Here is an 18,733-nt window from a genome sequence, read left to right as displayed (position 1 = left end):
GTGTGTTATGTGTGGTCTCTCTCTCTCGCTCTCTCTCTCTCTCTCTCACACAAACACAGACCCTTCCTCTTTCTCTCTCTCCTTTTTTGTCATGTGTATCTGTCTTCCTGTCTGCCTGCTTCTCTTTTTGTCACACAGTTGCACTCAATTTGTTAGAGTTTTTCCTTGTATTTAACACATACACACACAAATATTCACTCAAGCAAACACACACACACACACACACACACACACACACACACACGCACGTTTGTTCCACTAGTGATGGCACAATGGGTAAGATGCCTGCCTTTGGTGTGAGAGACCCGGGTCAACTTCCCACTGTGACCCATGCACCAATGTGTCCCTGAGCAAGACACTTAACCCCCAGCTGCTCCAGAGGCAGCCTCTGACATATTTAGCAATTGTAAGTGGCTGGATAAAAGCGTCAGCTCAATGAATAAATGTAAATGTAAATCCCCGTGCAGACATGGCAAGGGATATAATGTATTCCTTTGCCCCTTACCCTAATCTTAACCACCACAACTACATGCTTAACCCTAACCCCTAACCTTAAATTAAACTCTCTACCCATGGGGACCTAAATTTTTAGTTGGCTTTGTGTGCATTTGGGTTTAAGTCCTCACTTGGCTATAAGAACACACATACACACACACACAGTATAAACACATATGGTGGATGACAGTCTTGTGTAAATCTGACACAAGACTGAGTTATTATTTTGGCTTTCAGTCTCCTCTGCCGATCAGATTCCTTTTAAAAAGGGCCAATGAACTTGTGTTATTATAACAGATAATGGGTTCCAAGGAAAACACATTTTTACAAACAATTCATTCTCACTGTTTTGTGGGGTGGAAGGTGGGCGGGTTACTGATTTCCACAAAAAAAAACCACCCAAAATACAAAATTTATTTGTGTGACTTAAACTTTAATGCAGCCTAATTTATGTTCCCACATCATGAAGTATATAACTGTTTTCTAAACAGGGTCCTCTTTGCCTCAGTGTTGGCTTCCAGTAAAAGAAAGTAAAGGCAATAAAAGAAAGAAACCACAAAATATCTGCTGACTTGCTGATGAACCTGAACCAGTTCTGCTAAAATACAAGCCCATTTCTCAACATTAAGCACAATCTTCATTATTAAAATATATGTTTTCACATGGAGCACCCTGCCATTCAAAATGCTAAACTTGTATTTGTTTTTTGTGTGTATTTTCACTACATTGTTGTGTCTGTTATGTGTTTCATCTGTTACGTGTCGCATCACTTAATCAAAAAAAGTGTTATAGAAACTTAATTCTGACTTCTCACATGGGCAAATACATGTTGCACAATTGTTCAATAGGCAATCAGTGCTTTAGCAATAAAATGACCATTGGTGAGGAGAGAGGTAAGTGGAGTGAGAGGAAGAGGATGAGAAAGAGCAACACTGAGAAGAGCCATAATCTCTGATGAGATTTAGGTCACAATGGTGATCTTCCAACTTTTGTCTGTGTTCATGTGCTCAAGAATCAACATGGATGCTACAAAGATGTGTTGGATTATCATTATCAGAGCAAATAAACAACACGCACACATGTAGTTCACTCTACATGGACAGCTAACTAACCGTTGTAACCATATTACAAATTAAATGTTAGCAAAATATGAATATGCAATAGGTGATTTTGCACAAATCAAAGTTCTGTATACTTCTTTATATCCCATGCACACTTTATTTCTATTTTTGCAATAAAAAAAAATTTCACCACATGAATGCACAATCACTCACTGCTCAGAATCTACGGTGGCCGACACGCTCTGCGGACTCTTGTGCTAATAAATACGTGTGGGCCAAATTTCTCTTATTTTCTTACTTCTAATAAACCAGTTGACTTCTGGTAATTTAAGTTCAAGTTTATTTACATAGCACATTTATAAAAAACCTTAGTTGTAGTACCAAAGTGCTTTCCAGGTTCTCTTAATACTACCATTACTACTACTACTACTTCTTCTTCGTATGTATTCAACATAGTAACAAAAGGCGTTCTGTAGAGCCATTTGTCCATTTAGGCTACTGTAGAAACATGGTGGCACAACATGGTGACTTCCATGTAAGAGGACCCATAGAAATATAGATAGATAAAAATGGCTCATTCTGAGGCAATAAATAGAAAACAGTTCATTATGTACGGTCTCTACAAACCACTGAAAACATAGTTACGTATATTATATTGCATTTCTGTGAATTGATCCTCCTAAATATTAAACACTGAACGTTTAACACTGAGGGAGGCTGGGCGGAGAGTATAACCAAAATGGAGCAGGTTCACAGCAGCATTCATCACCCAGACTTTCCAAAATGAGAATAGGTAAGAAATCTATTCTCATTACAGTATTGTGGTACTACTTATCAATACAGTACATTACTGTAGTTTATTATTGCAAGTGGACCATAGTAGTGTAAACAGAAAGTATTGCATGTTATGTGTGTATGCATCACATTGGTTAATATGGCTGTAGAAGCAGGCTGGATTTTCCATGCCAGCCACACTTCTCCTGCTGCTTGGCCAGCAAGAACACATGTTGATCAGGTGCTGTGGCTACACCGAAACTTTTTTTTTTTTTTTTACAGTATATGCAGAAGTCTTAGTTTCTTTTTTCTGTTTGAAGAACACTTTACAAATACAACTGTATTTGCTGAGATGCAGTACAAACAGTCTTTTCTTCATAAACATAACAGTTTACAACAGGTATGTACAGTGTGTAGTGTAACACAGAAAATGTAAAAGGCCTACTGATGAGATTATTATAGTAGTGTTCTCCATTGAGCACATGTTCAATTGCTTCTTAGAAATGTCAATTCATTATATGGTGTATTTCGTTTGGAGACAAAACTCCCTTTTGTGAAGACAACATTGTTTTGAAAGCTGCTCTTGCTTTTGCAAGAGGTTTGTGGAGTTTTGTGTTTTGTTTGTGAGTTCTTTGTGTTTGTGTTTAGAGTTTTAGAGAGGGCCATGCTTTCAGAAAACATGTGTAAACAAGTGGAGCTACTTAGCAGAGCAGGACCACACATCAATCAAGTTACTCCCAGCATTTCCATAAATACCCACCTAACCTAATCTAAACCTAATTTCTTCCTCTTTGCTCTCACATACTGCATCCACCGCTTCTCTATCTTATTTCCTCATCTCCTTCTTCCTCTTTGCAGGGTCGTGAGGGGGTCCGACGTGCCTGGGTGCTACGGCAGATTTCCTTATCATAGCTTCCCCACAACACTTTTGAAACACAGCTGTCTAGCAAGCGCAAGCCTTGCACATCTTTGTTTCGTTCACCACTAAATCATTTAAACATTTCTGTTAATGGTGTGATCTCTGCTGGTGAATTGAGATCAACTGTAATAAAGAAATAATAAAAGTTAATAGCATTTTCAAACTCAACTTTTGAATATTTTTCATCCAATTTTCACCTATTTGTAACATTCACCAAAAATGTAGGAACATTCCTTGAGGTTCCTTTTATTATCACTTAGTAAAAAGTAAAATAAAGCCCAATATATAGTCTCATGAAACAAAATGAGTTACTACGTCTTTCAGTATGTGATGAACTCTTTGCGTCCACTCATTCAGATTTAATTGAACCCAGTTTTTTTCTTCCTTCTTGCTTTACTCTGCCTCAGACAAATGTTACAATGTGCAATCACTTCCTTCTTTTGTTGTCCACTTGGCCAATCAGGTCACTCTGAACTGGGCCACTGAGGTTGCAAAAAGTCACGACAGAAATATTATCATCATGCAGAGAGAATTTCACACAGTTAAGAAAACACTGTTTAGTGTCCCAGACTCACCATGGCTACCATATCTTGTTTAATTGAGTTTTTTTCTTGGTTAGTTCTGATGTTGGGGTATCTATACCTCCGATCAGACGGAAGTGGCTGAAATGTCACTGTAAGTGGGTGAGATGTATCTGTGTAGATCTTGTCTGCTTTCTCTTTCTCTTCACTTGATAAGCATTTCAGGATCAACTCTTATACCAGAAGACTGATGACGTGTCTCCTAACAGTTACACAATGATTGCAATATTATAATATGTGTCACTATTGTCTGTGAAGTATACTATACTATACTGACTTCACTTTTTCAAAGCCGTTCAGACAGTTCGCTTTACCAACACCCAACTCTGCACAACAGTTAACACACATTTCGCAATGCTGTGTTCACTTTTTTAAAACTCTTTGCACAGTCTGCACAACACAAGACATGTGGACGTGTGGATCACTTTTCATTGTTTTGACACAAAATGCATTCAAGTGACTGTCTTCTGCATTTGGCCACAAGTTCTTATCCAATTGTTTCCAAGAGGGACATATGATTATGTTGTCATGAACCTTCAAGTTTTCCTCTGTGGGGAAGGGGCATGGAGAGTCAGGTGGAAGAAAAAGTAGACACCATCCTGGGATGGGCTGGTAGTCACTCGTGTGAGAGATGATGAAACGCCACATGGTCCCATTTGGTCCTTCATTTAGGTAATCAAAAAATGAAAATAGGAGCTCAGTGTTGTATGTTCAAATCTATTTTAATTTTTTAGATGTATGTAGCAGAATGTAGTAAATACCATTGTTATTTAAAGTATGTAGCTAAGTTTTGACAATAGTATGGAAAGAAATGTGCAATAAGGAGTTTTAGTGGTGGTTGTGTTTGAGTAAGAAAACAGTTGATGACATTTGAAAGATGTGGTCATTGAATGACAAGTGATCCACAGTTTAGTCCAGTTTAGTGAACTCAGTAACAATTGTAAAAACAAACAAACACATTTGGATTGGTTGTGTGTGTCTTGCACATTTGATTCTCCTGCTTAAGCTGCCCCCTAGTGGATTAAAGTGAGATTTGTTTGTTGTTTTTTGTGATTCCCCAGACACGGAAGCCTTGCTAAATCTTTGTCAGTGTGCAGTAAATAAATAAATAAATAAATAAAATGCTCATCTACATCAGGTTTGAAGATATTGAATCAGAAATCATAATTTTTCACTTATCCTGTAGAGAGTTGTGTTTCTGTCTCTAAGATTTCCAGCAAAAACTGTTGACAGTCAGTTCTGTGTATCACCGAGAGTAAAAGCAATACCATTACAAAGTTTACAATCAAATTAATCTCCATTGTATTGAGAAGAGGCAAACAGAAGTTTTCTCAGATGAGTTTTTTTATCACTAGCTGGCACTGGTTAAATGTAACAAAGCACCTTTACTCAAGACCTGCACTTACTTTGTATTTTACTACAGTTCAGCAGGAAAAGATGTACTTACTACTGCACTACATTTATCTAACAGCTTTATAATTACTAGATACTTTTTAAATAAACATTCACAAAAAACAACGATTAGAGAAAGACAAAAAATAAAAACACATTTGCATTCCTCTCCCATCTATCACAGATTTATTTTTCAGTTAGCTTTGTTTATTTGGAGTGTGATCAAATACATTGTTTAGTTGTATAGATGTTTTTTGGTTGAGTCTTTACAGCAAATTCATTGTGATATGTCTGAACAAATTACTACATTTGAAAAGATTTTCCCTACAAATAATATTTCTAACACAGTCAAGATTTCACCACAGATGCTCAGTGAAGTTTCTCTTCTCACTTCCTTCTCTATTCATTCCTCTTTCACTAGTCAAACATATACACAACACAAAGTCTGTTTTGGATGAACTGCCCATTATCATTTGACAGGTAAAGATTTATGAATATATTTATGTGTGTACTCTAAAAACACAGATCTGTAAAGTTTGGGCTTTTGTAAATTACTTTTGGTTTGACTTTCTTTACTACTAAACTTTGATGTCTGTTGATAAAATAATGTTTCTCATTTCTTATTTCTCTTAATATCTCAGTATAACTTTTATTTGTCTCTTCTTGCACTGGGTGGGGCAACATGCAAGGGTTTAAGGGTTCAATTCCTTATTTTAGGTGTTCTTTTATGTCTTTAATTTCATATGTTTTATTTGTTTCTCAGAATTTCATTCTCTTTGAATCATTGTCCGAGTGAATTAATTGTGATTTTTTGGCATCATAGCAGAAATAATCTTCTTACAGTACTTTTTCTTTACTCTCTCTCTTTTTGTTGTTCTTAAATGTTCACTGGTTTAACATGGATTTAAAATTTCATCTCATCCAGTTGAGATGGGTGTTGGTCTGGCGGTTGTCTCTTTGCTCATCGCTCTGATGCAAGGTTGGTAGTTCACTGATTACACACATGCTAATGGGTATTTCTAGAGGTGGAAGTATAGTTTTTTGTTGTTTTTCCCCAGTCAAACATAAGTTTCCTTTTGTTTTCTGGAAGGTGAGGTGGAGGTGAGGTTGAATGAATGTAAAGGAGAAATATAGTGGAAAGGAAAAAGTGCTATTACTTTGTCACCTGGTGTAGATCAATCCTTTTTAAAAATTTGCATTTTTCCCCTCTAGGTGTTTGTTGTAAAACCTGGAATGTGATCTTACCCCCAAAAATTGTGGGCATCAGTGGCTCCTGTGTCACTGTCCCATGTCGTTTTGAGGTCCCCATCAATGAAGACGAAAACATATCAACCTGCACAGATGGTGTTGTTTGGATCAAAGGGAAGCTTTTGGGTCCCTTCGTCTTCACTGCACGCAGCCCTGACACTAACATCATTAAAGTAGGTTGTGTCTGTCTTTGTTTTCCTCAACCAGTACACAAAACTCACGAGCATCATTTACCTATTTAATGACGGTCATCTGTGAAGCAACACTCAAGCATGTGTACCATTTGAAAGTCTCAGTGACTCCTTATGTTGGCGGTTTCAATTTTCTAATAACATAACCATATACCAGTAGAATAATTTAAAAGAAGCCATAATCTAAAAGTCAAATTATACAGACCCAGAGCAGACACCGAATGTAGTAAAAGTAACTGCAAGGCTGAGGTTGGCAGGAGACAGTCAGGCTTAAGATGGTGTGGTCCAGCTGGCGTTTAGCAGAGGTGGCGTGAGTTGAGCGACGATCAACCGGTGAGCACAAGAATCCTGAAGCACAAGGAAAAATCCCATGTAAGGCAAAAGGCACTGGCAATGATCATGAAAACACTACAGATACAACTGAAGACAAGTTGGTTGAGTGCAGATTCAGGAAAACAAAGGGTTTTTGACCCAAAACGCAGAACAGGCGGAGCAGATGCAGTTTGTAGTGTTTATTGAGAATTCAATCAATCAATTGTCTTGCACTTTTCATTGTCGGCATTTGTCGGCTGTTGACAGACAACTATCCTGAAGTGTTTAATGAACAGGAAATGAGCAGTGTCTTCCTCTTCATTCTAAATGTAATTGACCTTAACATATTTGGTATGTTTCAGAAATTTCCCATTTTTACAGAGATTTATAATTAAGTTCTGTACTTATTGCTCTCAAATCTCTTTAAGGGACAACATGTCGGGGACTTAATGAAGAAGAACTGCACTACAATCTTCTACAGCTTCCCAAAGAACTACAGCGACATTTATTTCTTTAGGCTGAACTGTCCAAAAGTCAAGTACAGTTACACTGATGGAGTCAACATTGCTGTTGAACCAGGTATAAATGGATTAAGTGATTAAAGGTAGTTGTAAATTGTAACTTGAGGTCATTTTGTCTAGAAATCACATGTACAAATATGTGACCTTCAGTTACTAGTCTGCCACTAAACCAGTCAGTTTAGCATACTCATATATCTCAACAACTCTTGGATGGATTGCTGTGAAATTTGTTGGTCCCCTGACTTGTCATCATTGCACCATCATCAGTTCTGAATTTTAACTTGCCTAATAATTTGGTTTAGGACTAAATACCTGCAACACTAATGACATTCACATCAACCTCAACAGTAATTTATGTATACTGCTAATTAGCTAATGTAAGCATGCTAACAAGCTACATTAAGGTGGTGAACATGGACAATATCATACCTTATTTTATTATTGTAATTTTGATCAATTTATTTATTTATCATTTTTTAGGGTGGCCCTAAGAGCTCAATACACTGCAAATTAAGAAAACATATTCACCAATACACAGCATTTACAAAAATATATACCAAATGCAGAAACGCTGCAAGCAGTACAGACAAGAACAGAAATAGTTTTCTCAGTGTACCCACGTGTTGTCATATTGGTAAAGATGTTTTCTTAATGTTTTTGTGTTTTGTCTCTTTGTGTGTGTTTTCTTAAGTTGCACTCAGGGCCACCATAGTTTTCCACTTTAGAGTCTAAACCAAGAAACTAGAAACCTTCTCCTCTGTTCTCAGTTTGAAACTCACATTGTCTAATTAAAAAGTACCCACCAAAATTAATCGAATTATATAAAAGTTTTAACGGGTGCAGATATGACTTTGTGTGTTGATAAAATAAAGACATTGTTAAGTAGATGTAGCTCTTGCCATCTACAAACAAAAGCACGACTAAATTGTGTTGTTTTAATCTTTAGTGAAAAAGCTCTTGAACCCCCCCAGAAAATAATTTACGTACTTATCAGGTGGCTAAAAATCATCATGTTCATTCTCATGTTGCTCCGGGTCTGCTGGATGTGCAAAAAGCCTGTATATTGTGCCTTATTTTTGTTGTCTCTCTTTTTTATATATCTTTATCCTCCTTGACAGGCCTGCCTCCTCCACTGTTGACCTCTGTGAATCAGGTGTCAGAGGGAGTCCAGGTGGCGCTGCAGTGTTCAGTCCCAGTGCCCTGCTCCATCCTGCCCCCCACCTTAATCTGGCTCCCTAGAGACAACTCCAGGCAGGAGCAGACACTAATGCAACAGGTGATGAATCAGTCATTCATTCACAATGGTGGACTTACACTCAGTAGTTGGAGAAACATATAGAATAATGTCTCATTGTTTGAGTACAAGTTTGAGGTATTTGTAATTACTTAAATATGCTACTTCTGTTTGTGTTGTGCAAATTTTACTTCAACTCCTGCTTATAAAACCTTTGATCGTATTTTAAAATAGAATGCATTAATATAGATTAAACATTACATGAGTCATAATATGATTATAAAATAATATTCAAAGGGCATAACACTGTGCATGAGGAGTATGTTTTGTTTAATTATTTTTCCATCTTAAAGACATTTTGCTAACAATAGTTATGTACTTATATTCAATATAAGTAATGGATGCAGAACATTTATTTCTAATGCTGTGTTTTTATAGTGGAGGATAGTTACATTTCAAAAATCTGAATACTTCTTCCTCCACTTTGATTATTTTCCTTGTTTTTGTCACGTTATAAAGTTTAACAGGTTATGACATTCAAAATAGGATATAGTATATTGCGTTTTATTTCATGACTGTAACGCATTGCATGGACATTTTAGTGTTTTCCTGTTTTTTTTGCAAAAGCAGAATGTGGATGGACAGATGATCATGACGTCTACACTGACCTTCACAGCCTCAGCCAACCATCACAACCAGAGCATCGCCTGCTCTGTCTCCTACCCGCTGACAAAAGGGGGCAGCACTCAGCCGTCTGCAACGACTCAGAGACTTGACGTCCTGTGTGAGACACTCTATGCTTGTCTGCATTTAGATGAAACCTGCAGAGGTGGAAAAAGTACCACAGTGACCTCTGCTGCAGTAGAAGAATAGAATGTTTTACTCATGTGGAAATGTAAGCCCTAATATTAAACCATGTTTAAATAATAAAAACTAGACTAATAGCTTCCTTAGTCCACATGAACAAATATATTTGTTTCTAAAAATGTATTAATACATTAATTAATTCACTGAAAGCCTTTTGAGGAAAACATTTAACTTTTAAAGTATAGTTTAAGTACATGTAAGCAACTCAAAGCTAACTAAAGTTAATTTAGCAACAGAATAGAATTTGGTTGTTTTCCATCTTGAAGCTGTTGACAACCAGATATTGAGGATTTATTCAGTCATTAATTCACTGACACAGTTGACAAAACCTTCCTCCCATCCTACTTCTTCCAGCCTGCCTCCCTCATTATGAAGACGTATTGCCCATATTGATTTATGTGTTAGACACAGCATGACACAGTTTGTGAACACAGTTGACTTGTTTCAACATGACTTTGTCTGACTTGAGCTGAAGGGGATTTTTGTGCACAGACGGAAGCATTTCTTTAACCAGTGTTTGAAGAGCTGAACTAGTCTTAACTTGGAGTTGACGGATGTGATGGACCATGAAGTATACCGCTGCATGCACCACTCAAGGTGTTAGTGTATTGCAGTTTTTCAGTGGTACTTTGTGATAATGGTGGAAGAAGTCAGATCATTTACTTATGTAAAAGTAGGAATGTCAATGTGTAGAAGTACTGTATTAAAAGCAAAAGTTCAGTATGCAGCACTTAAGGCAAAAAACAATGTCTAGTCTCAAACAAAAATGTTCCCTCTCAATCATCACTTATGACCCACTAGAAGTGTGTGGCGGTGTCTTTAACTGCCTGTCTTTATTTTTTAATTTGCTAACAGGATGTTTCTGGGTGCCTTTGGGCAGGATGTGAGGTTTAACAGTGGATGTGAGGTTGAATAGTGTTTTGCCAATTATGTTTTATTTCACGTCTGTTTTACAATAGACGCTCCTAGATTCACTGTGGCTACACTCAGCACGTCTGGTCCTGTTTCTGAGGGCCGCACTGTGGTGTTTACATGTTCGAGTGATGCCAACCCCCCTGTGAGCCTCTACACCTGGTACAGAGCAGACACTGGAAAGGTAAGAGAGAATCTACTTTATTCAGTTTCTTTGTTGATAATAATAATAATAATAATAATTATAATTATAATAATACATTTTATTTGTAATGCACTTTACATTTGAAGCAAATCTAGATTGCTACAGTTAAGATCATAAAAGCAAGGTAAAAAATTGCTTGTGATTGCTTGTGTGTGTGTGTGAGCTCTCAGGAACATAGGAATCTTTATTTAAACTGCTCTATGGTGACAATGTGGACAATGATCATCAGATTCAGAAAAAAAATCTATATATTTATACAAGTTTACTTCTGGCACCTACTCACAAAATCCAATTCCATAAACGTGTAAAAACTACTTGGCAACAAAGCTCTCTCTGATTCTGACTCTGAGATACTTTAGTCTGGATCTGTTTGTCCTTAGCTACAATGATGGGAATCTTGACTGGCCTTAACAGAGCGACCTGATCTCAACCCCTTTGTGGTGAACTGCGAGCCAGACCTTATCGCCCACCATTGTCCAATGTTCTTGTGGCTAAATGGGAAGCAATCCCTGCAAACAGGTGTCAAAGAAAATTGCTTCCCAAAGAAGAAGTACAGAGAGGTATAATGAATCAATTCTTTATACGTGGCCACGGAGAGAAAGATATGGTTGTCTCCCGACCTGAGCATTTTCTCTCCTTAAATACAAAAAAGTACAAACACAACTGCAAATGGTAAGCTAAAAAACAAATGGCATACCATATCTGGAGTATTAGCATGCACTCAGTGGCTCTTTCTGAGCTGAGAAAAAGGAAATGCAAACGTATATAGCATCAAAGGTCTCTGTAACCCTATCGTCTTATCCATTGGTCTGTGTTAAAATCTCATCTACACGCTCTCAGACGTTTATTGCAGACCAGGACACTTTTATGACTAATCACAGTTTACCCAGAATCACTGTGACCAAGATCAGAGTTAAATATATATTGAGTTCTACGAATCTCCGACCTAAAATTTATTTCTCACACAGGTTCAAAAATCTGTCTGAACACAAATGAGTAGAAGTTGTTATATCATATCTATCTATCTCTCTATCGCTTTGGAATGACATGTTCGACACTTACATGTGTAATGTCCGTGTGTCCACATACTTTTGGCTATTTAGTGTTTTGTAAGGACCCCAAGGTTGATTTCTTGTAATATCTGAAATTGGTTATGTGGTTTATTTATACTAAAATAAGAGATAACTCCAATTTAAGCATTTCCTATTTAGGAAGAAACAAAACTTTTCTAAATGACAGCAACTGCACTTCAATTCCCAGAAGTTTCCTGTTAGATTAAGACATGTCTATCAAACACCACAGCTTTAACAGCCATTCATCACCTCTCCTCATCACAGTTCAAGAAGAAGGGTGAAGGAGAAATACTGGTCCTTCAGGTCAGTCAGAAGGACAGCGGGGTGTATCTGTGCGAAGCTCAAAGCCAGAGGGGCTCTGAGAGGTCTAGACCTGTGTCTTTGGAGATCAACACCACCGCAGGTAAATTAAGAGTCGTGAAGGAATTTCATTTTTTATTTTTGAACCAACATTATACAGATCCATCTATGCACCCATACTAGTGCTCTTACTCTAGTACTCTATAAATATGTAGCCTTGGAGAGAGGTGATGTGACATGAAGCCATAATGTCATAAAGTAAAGCAGCTAAGTAAATGAGGACAGGTGATGAAAGGTAAAGCAAACCTGCTTTAAGTAAAGGTGAAGTGAAAGGTGAGGTGTGGTAAAGCTACAAAAGTAAGGTAAGGTGAGGGGAAGTGAAACTGTAAAGTCAAGTAAATTAAGATGAGGTGGAGTACAGCTAAAGTTAAGCACAGCTACGCAGTAAAGGAAGGTGAGGTTAAAGTGAATTAAAGCTGTATAGTGAAATGAAGTGAAACACAGTAAAGTAAATTGAGGTGAAGAAAAGTAAAGCTACAAAATAAAGTAAGGTGATGTGAGGCAATGTTAGGTGAAGTAAAGCTACAGCCTAAAGTTAAAAGATGTCAGGGGAAGTAAAGCCAAATATTTAAGTTATATGAGGTGAAGTGAATCTACAAAGAAAAGTGAAGTGAGGGGATGTAAAGCCACAGAGTTAAGCAAATCTTTGTGAGTTAAGGTAAAGCTACAAAGTAAAGGAAGGTGGTGTGAAATGATGAGAAGTGAAGTGAGAAAACTTATTTTGTTTGTATGGCATATTTCATGTACTGTCAGTGTATGCATACAGGAACAAATCCCATGTATAGAAGGGCATATTATCTAAAACAATTCAACAATAAAAAAAAGAAACATCTAAGAAAAACAGAGCTTCCATTTTATGACAGTTATGCAGGAAAAAAATCCATTAGAGAAACCAATTAGTGAAGGTACTCATTTTAAAACCCACCGAAGCCTAAATTGGATAATGGACCAGAATGCAACATACTGCTGATGTTGTGTTTTGAGTTAATAAACATGGCTGAATCACAGAATGCCCCTATTGCCCCTATGATTCACATTATCTGGTGAATGAAGAAAATGGCTAACATAAGTATGTTGAGGGGAAAGTGGATGCATTAGTAAACAAAGAAAGTAATTGATTGCGAAATAACTTGGGGAATGTTTAACCGAAGATTTCTTTCATCTGACATTACAAAGAGGAACAAACCAACAAAAACTAACTGAAGATTTTTTCTTTTTAACTTGCTGACTCATAATAACCTGTTGTCTGCTTATCTGTCATGTTTTAATTCTGTTTTTCAGTCAGCAGTGAGAGTTTTGCGGTAGTTCCCTACAGTATTTGTGGAGTGGTTTTGGTACTCTACATCTTGACTGTCGCTGTGAACATGTACAAGTTTCAAAGGTAAAAACTCCCCTCCCGTAAGTATTGGTTTGGAGGTACTTTCACTATAAAATTCTTGGAAAGCCTGGGTTTTCCTAATGTCATATCAACATCTTGAAGTTTAAATTATTAGAAACTCTCAGTTCTTTAAAAGCTTTCATTCTGGTGTTTACAATGTATCCACATTTCTTGTTCTGACAAAAAGTAATTTCTGGTAGTTTAGGTTAACATTTCTTCTCTGTTTGTTTTTCTTCTCCTCCGAAGTCTTTCCAGGAGGCTGAAGGTAAGAGGAAATATTTCACTTGACTGACAGGCAGCCAGACATGAGACAGTGAGTGTGCAGCACTAATACAATAGATGTGATAAGGATTTTTGACATCCTCGGGATGCCAGGGTCTAGTCACGGTCTCGTCTCACTGACATCCTCATCCTCTCTGTGTGACTGAAGCAGGATGTCAGAATGACTAATCTTTAAAATATGTTGTATATCATTTTTTCCTTTTAAGTCTATCCCCTGCAGCATTCACAAAATAAACAATTTTGGTCTTGTTAGTTTTCAAAATATGCAAGTGCAATGTCTTAAAAAGCCACAATATTTACAGGAACAGTAACACTAGCCTCAAGGTCAACAGTTTTTATTTTTCTGGCTATTGCCCCAATTGCTGGGTGAAAACCATGAGTTGACAGCTCTGAAAAGATCTTGCAGGTGGAACTTTGAGCTTAGTTCTTTTTTATATTTGTGTTGTGGTCACACAGTACATATGGTGGCAACAACAATGTTAAATTACTCCTTCCAAATTAAAGGTCCTAGTACAAGTTCAAACGTAACATGTACTTAAAAACATGTACTCAAAAATACATACAGTGCAGCAGAATGGCCCCTTTCAGACTTGTATTATTATATGTCATACTATAAGAATATACTTATCACCGATAGTTTTGAAAAGTACATTTTACAGTGCATTTGTACATTGAGTATATTTACTCAAGTACGGTACATAAGTGCATTTTTGAGGTACTTCATTTTTATACTTCTTTATGCTTCTGCGTCACTATATTTATTCAAATTGCTACTTTTTAGATTAATATTTTACAAACAAAACATATGATATGCGTGCTTACATTAGTATGACTCGCTCATTGATGCATCATCTGCCCAGCTACCAACCATACCATTTTTTGTTAGACACACGGTGTACGTGTTGCTGACAAAAATTGTATGGCATAAAACATTTATGAATGGCAGCTCAACTTCCTCTTTCTGTTCTGCTGTGGAGCAGGGGAGTGGTTGTCCACTTATCAGAAGGTTTGTGGTTGACTCCCCGGCTCCCCCAGTCTGTGTGTTGAAGAGGAAGTAACCTAACCGCAGGGGGATGTTAGTGTGTAAAAGGGATGAATGTGAAGTAGTGTAAAGTGCTAGAAAGGCAAACTAACAAGGAGGATTACAGTAGGAATTACAGTAGTATTTTACTCATTGCAACACTATAACTGTAAACATTCATATGGTGCAACATAATCACAGTTTACTTTCCTTTTATTTCTGCTTTTTACACAGCATTCTGAAATTCAGTCCTCTAATATTGCTGAAATACTCGAGTTGAGAACGTGTCCAATATAAAAGTTTGTCTTACCACTTTTTCTTCACCTTTCCTAAAATTATAGCCAACATTTATATTTTACTTTGAATACATTTAATGTATCTGGGTTGTCGATGTCCGTCCATTTTGCTTCCCAAGCAAGTTTAAATAGGTTTAACCACATGACTGTGAAGGAGAATGTCATCAAGCGTGTGTGGTCAGTCAGTCTAGGATTAATCATATATCTTTGTTTTGTTTTTTCTCTTCTCAGCAGATTGAGCTGAAGGGGGAACACATCTACACTGATCTAAAGGCCTGCAGTGTCGCCTCTGACTATGACCACCTTCAGGTATCTGCAAACATTAAATAACTATTTCTTAAATTATAAAGTGATAATTGCTTTAATTTACTATCAATGTTAAAATCAGACACCATTCGACAAAACAAAATATTGTATCTAACTGTAGTCTTGTTGTGCAATGTGGCTGTGGTTGTGGTGAAAAGTAGGATAAATGATTAAGATGAACTGAAAGGAGGAAGGAAGAAAAGGGTGATGTAACAGATCTGTATCAGTGTTTTTCATGTTCAGACATGTTTGAGCAGTTAAGACTTAAACATAATCTGCTATAGAGTGCATGGCATAATACTCCGTAAAAACAGATTTGAACCCAAAAGCAGAATGTTCATTTGTGATTCAGAAACGGAAAACCAGGCAGGCAGCGAGGATATAAGTATATATATAAGTATATATATTACAAATACAAATCACATACAAATATATATATAATTTGTATGTAATTATCTCCATGTTCATGTGTTCATTTTTGTGCCTTTTTTTTTATTTCAACAAGCCTCGACAGCCTAAAATGATGCTCTCTCCTGATGTTCCCAGTTCTGAAAACCTGCAAGAATTACCCTGCAAGCCGATTTCAAAAACCAACAGCAACCAAAGTAGACGTAAAGGCAGGGTTCGAAATATGGGGGAGCTACGAGGAGCTCAGCTTCCCTGAAAGACACATGAGCTCTCCTGGAAGTCCTCAGGTTAAACATTCTCTGAATGAACTGAAATGTATATTTTTTGGGGTGGTGATGGGACAGTGGATAAGACACATGCCTTTGGTGCGATAGACCCGGGTTTGAATCCACTGTGAGATACCAATGTGTCCCTGAGCAAGACACTTTACCTCTAGTTGCTCCAGAGGCGTGCGACCTCTGACATGTATGCAATTGTAAGTCGCTTTGTATAAAATCGGCATCGTCAACCGCTTATCCTGCGTACAGGGTCGCGGGGGGGCTGGAGCAAATCCCAGCTGACATCGGGCGAAAGGCGGGGTTCACCCTGGACAGGTGGCCAATTCATTGCAGGGCCATAAAAGTGTCAGCTAAATGTAAATTTTTCTGCACTTAGGCTGGCACATTAATGTATGCGCATGCATGTGTACAGTACACTCCCAACCCCAGACCCCAGGGATGTACTGGGACTGAAATTCAGCCCAGACTTTGAGACAGACAGGCCTTTTACATGAGCGCAATGTGGGGGCGTGGAGAAAGATTTTTCGCAGTTACTTTAATATATAGTGTTGTACTTCAATTTCATTATGATGAAGACCTTCAAGAAACATTTTATGACACCTGCCTCTTAAGTTTGTATAAGCAAGGCACCACTGCACTTAACAAGACCAGATCAGGCCTGAGTCAGTCCCATTAAATAGACCAGTGTGTATGTGTGTGCATAACAATCAAATCCCTCAGCTTCAGCTCTGAGTAGGCCTATCCCTGGCTCAGCATCCCCTGCGCTGGAACCTGACTCTGCTTGTACTGATTGTACAGCTACATATGAATGTTAAGAAAATCGGTACTGCCCCTCTACCTGTCACTGTTTCTGGTTCCATTGTCCTTCTCCTCCTGCTGCTTCTCTTCCTCGTCCTTCTTCCTTCAACTGTTGTTGATAATATATATAATTATATAATATAGCCTATATGCCTATACATAAATGTATATATAAATAATTTCAGTATATGATAAATGCATGGGTCTGCCACAGCACGTTCACACCAAGGAAGAAGTTGGTTAATTTGGCGCAATTCTGCCTCATGTGCCAACATTTTTTTTCAGTACCACACTTTTTTCCCCCCTCTTTCTTTCTTTTCAACATAATTACCTGCTTTGTTGTCGTTGTCACACCACCCTGGTCTGAGTTTAGCCCCGACAAAACGTATTGAGAGTAAACTCCTTTGTTCAATGCCGTTGAGCCAATCAGAATTTAGCAAAAACGAGTATCGGTCCAAGTTGGGAGGGGCCACTTGTGTCCCCCCTCACTATTGAAAGTATTGGTTTGGTCCAGTCTGATGGACACACAGACAACGTTCGCTGCAGCTGACGTCGTGGATCATTTAAAGTTGAACATGAGAAACAGAAATATAAAAACCTGAAATGGGCCGGCCATTCAGGAATGTTCCTATCTGCCCCTGTCCAGCCTCCCGAAAAATAGGGCTCCCCTGGAATCCACACAGTGTAATTCAAACACTGCCTGAAGGAATGGGTTGATGTTTTCATTAACTTAAAATCCATATTCTTTATCTATTTGTTTCAAGCACTCTTTGAAGCCATGTCAATATTTAGTAAAATCTCATCTTTTTTTGGTGACTGCACCATTACATGCAATACACATTTCCTGTTATTCATCATTATCATTTAAAAATAAATATTATCTGAAAACTGGAATTTATAATAAAGATCTGTAAATGTGAGTAAGTCTTGGCTGCCTTACATCCCTTTGTATCGAGTCCCTGTGAGTGAGTTCCAGATGGCTAATCTAAGGGGGCTTTCGCACCTGAAAGTCCGCTGCAAGGTCCGAACCAAAGTTCATGTTTTGATACATTTTGATATATTCGGTTAGTTTTGGTTTGGTTTCACAGTGCAATTCTGCGACCGCACTGAAGGACTTTACATGACAGACCTGCGTCCTGTCGTCATCCTCTATGTGGGCTGCGTCTCCCTATACTTGACATTGATTAGTTTACTAAACAGCAGGTATCTTTAAAAAATTAACATATGCATATTTGCCACTATATTGTTATTATTATGGCATTACTACCTGTAGCACCAACTATACTGAAGGCTAGTCCCAATTAAACGTCCTCGTTGTGCAAACATTATAACTTCACCGACAGGACAGGAGGAGGAGACCCCAAGCAATCCTTCTGCATCTCCGTTTGAGGAGAGACCAAAGAGATGGGTGGCAGTGTGCTTCTATAATGGCCCTCTGTTTGAAAAGATGAACTTTCTGGTTTATAATTGTGTCCTTATTTCAATGCATTTCTCCGTGCATTTGTTTGTTTCCGGTTTATACAGCAAACGACAAACTTCCTGTAAATGGTCTGAAAGTCCGATCCATCCTAAAAATGCTTTCACACCAGAAACAAACGGAACCATGGTTCAGTTTGATCCGAACCAAGACTACCTCTTTTCGTAGGTCCACACCTGTATTTTTGGTTCGCACCAAACTGAAAAGTCCGAAAGCCCGGACCAAACAAGGTAGGTGTGAAAGCCCCCTAAGAATCCGAAACAGGCTGATTGCCAAGTAGGTTTTGACTTCGAAAAAATGTGCATTAACATCAAATTGGGTGTGGACACTTTATGCAACGTGTA

At 37.8% G+C, this 18,733-nt stretch overlaps 1 protein-coding gene across 3 annotated transcripts; it reads left to right on the top strand.

Annotated features, from left to right (window-relative positions):
* Nucleotides 1-5,623: 5,623 nt before the first annotated feature.
* Nucleotides 5,624-16,256, top strand: si:ch211-171h4.5 (sialoadhesin). 3 transcript variants are annotated; one of them, XM_038723975.1, is made up of 12 exons: nucleotides 5,624-5,702; nucleotides 6,148-6,201; nucleotides 6,435-6,643; nucleotides 7,402-7,552; nucleotides 8,613-8,770; nucleotides 9,359-9,512; nucleotides 10,555-10,691; nucleotides 12,050-12,188; nucleotides 13,427-13,526; nucleotides 13,770-13,788; nucleotides 15,354-15,431; nucleotides 15,934-16,256. In XM_038723975.1, exons 2-12 carry the CDS (start codon nucleotides 6,153-6,155, stop codon nucleotides 16,090-16,092), a joined length of 1,353 nt encoding a protein of 450 aa, XP_038579903.1. In that variant the 5' UTR covers nucleotides 5,624-5,702; nucleotides 6,148-6,152; the 3' UTR covers nucleotides 16,093-16,256. The 3 variants fall into 3 exon arrangements, with proteins under 3 accessions (XP_038579903.1, XP_038579904.1, XP_038579905.1); XM_038723976.1 differs by having other exon boundaries at nucleotides 15,975-16,097; XM_038723977.1 differs by lacking the exon at nucleotides 15,934-16,256 and having other exon boundaries at nucleotides 13,427-13,543.
* Nucleotides 16,257-18,733: the final 2,477 nt, after the last annotated feature.

This window comes from Micropterus salmoides, unplaced genomic scaffold, assembly GCF_014851395.1.
Source record: "Micropterus salmoides isolate LMB-PRFRI ecotype aquatic unplaced genomic scaffold, ASM1485139v1 Ms_hic_scaffold_17, whole genome shotgun sequence".
In the NCBI taxonomy this organism is placed as follows: Eukaryota; Metazoa; Chordata; class Actinopteri; order Centrarchiformes; family Centrarchidae; genus Micropterus; species Micropterus salmoides.
The sequence above is the reverse complement of the archived record's forward strand: the minus strand, read 5'-3'. Positions and strand labels throughout refer to the sequence as shown.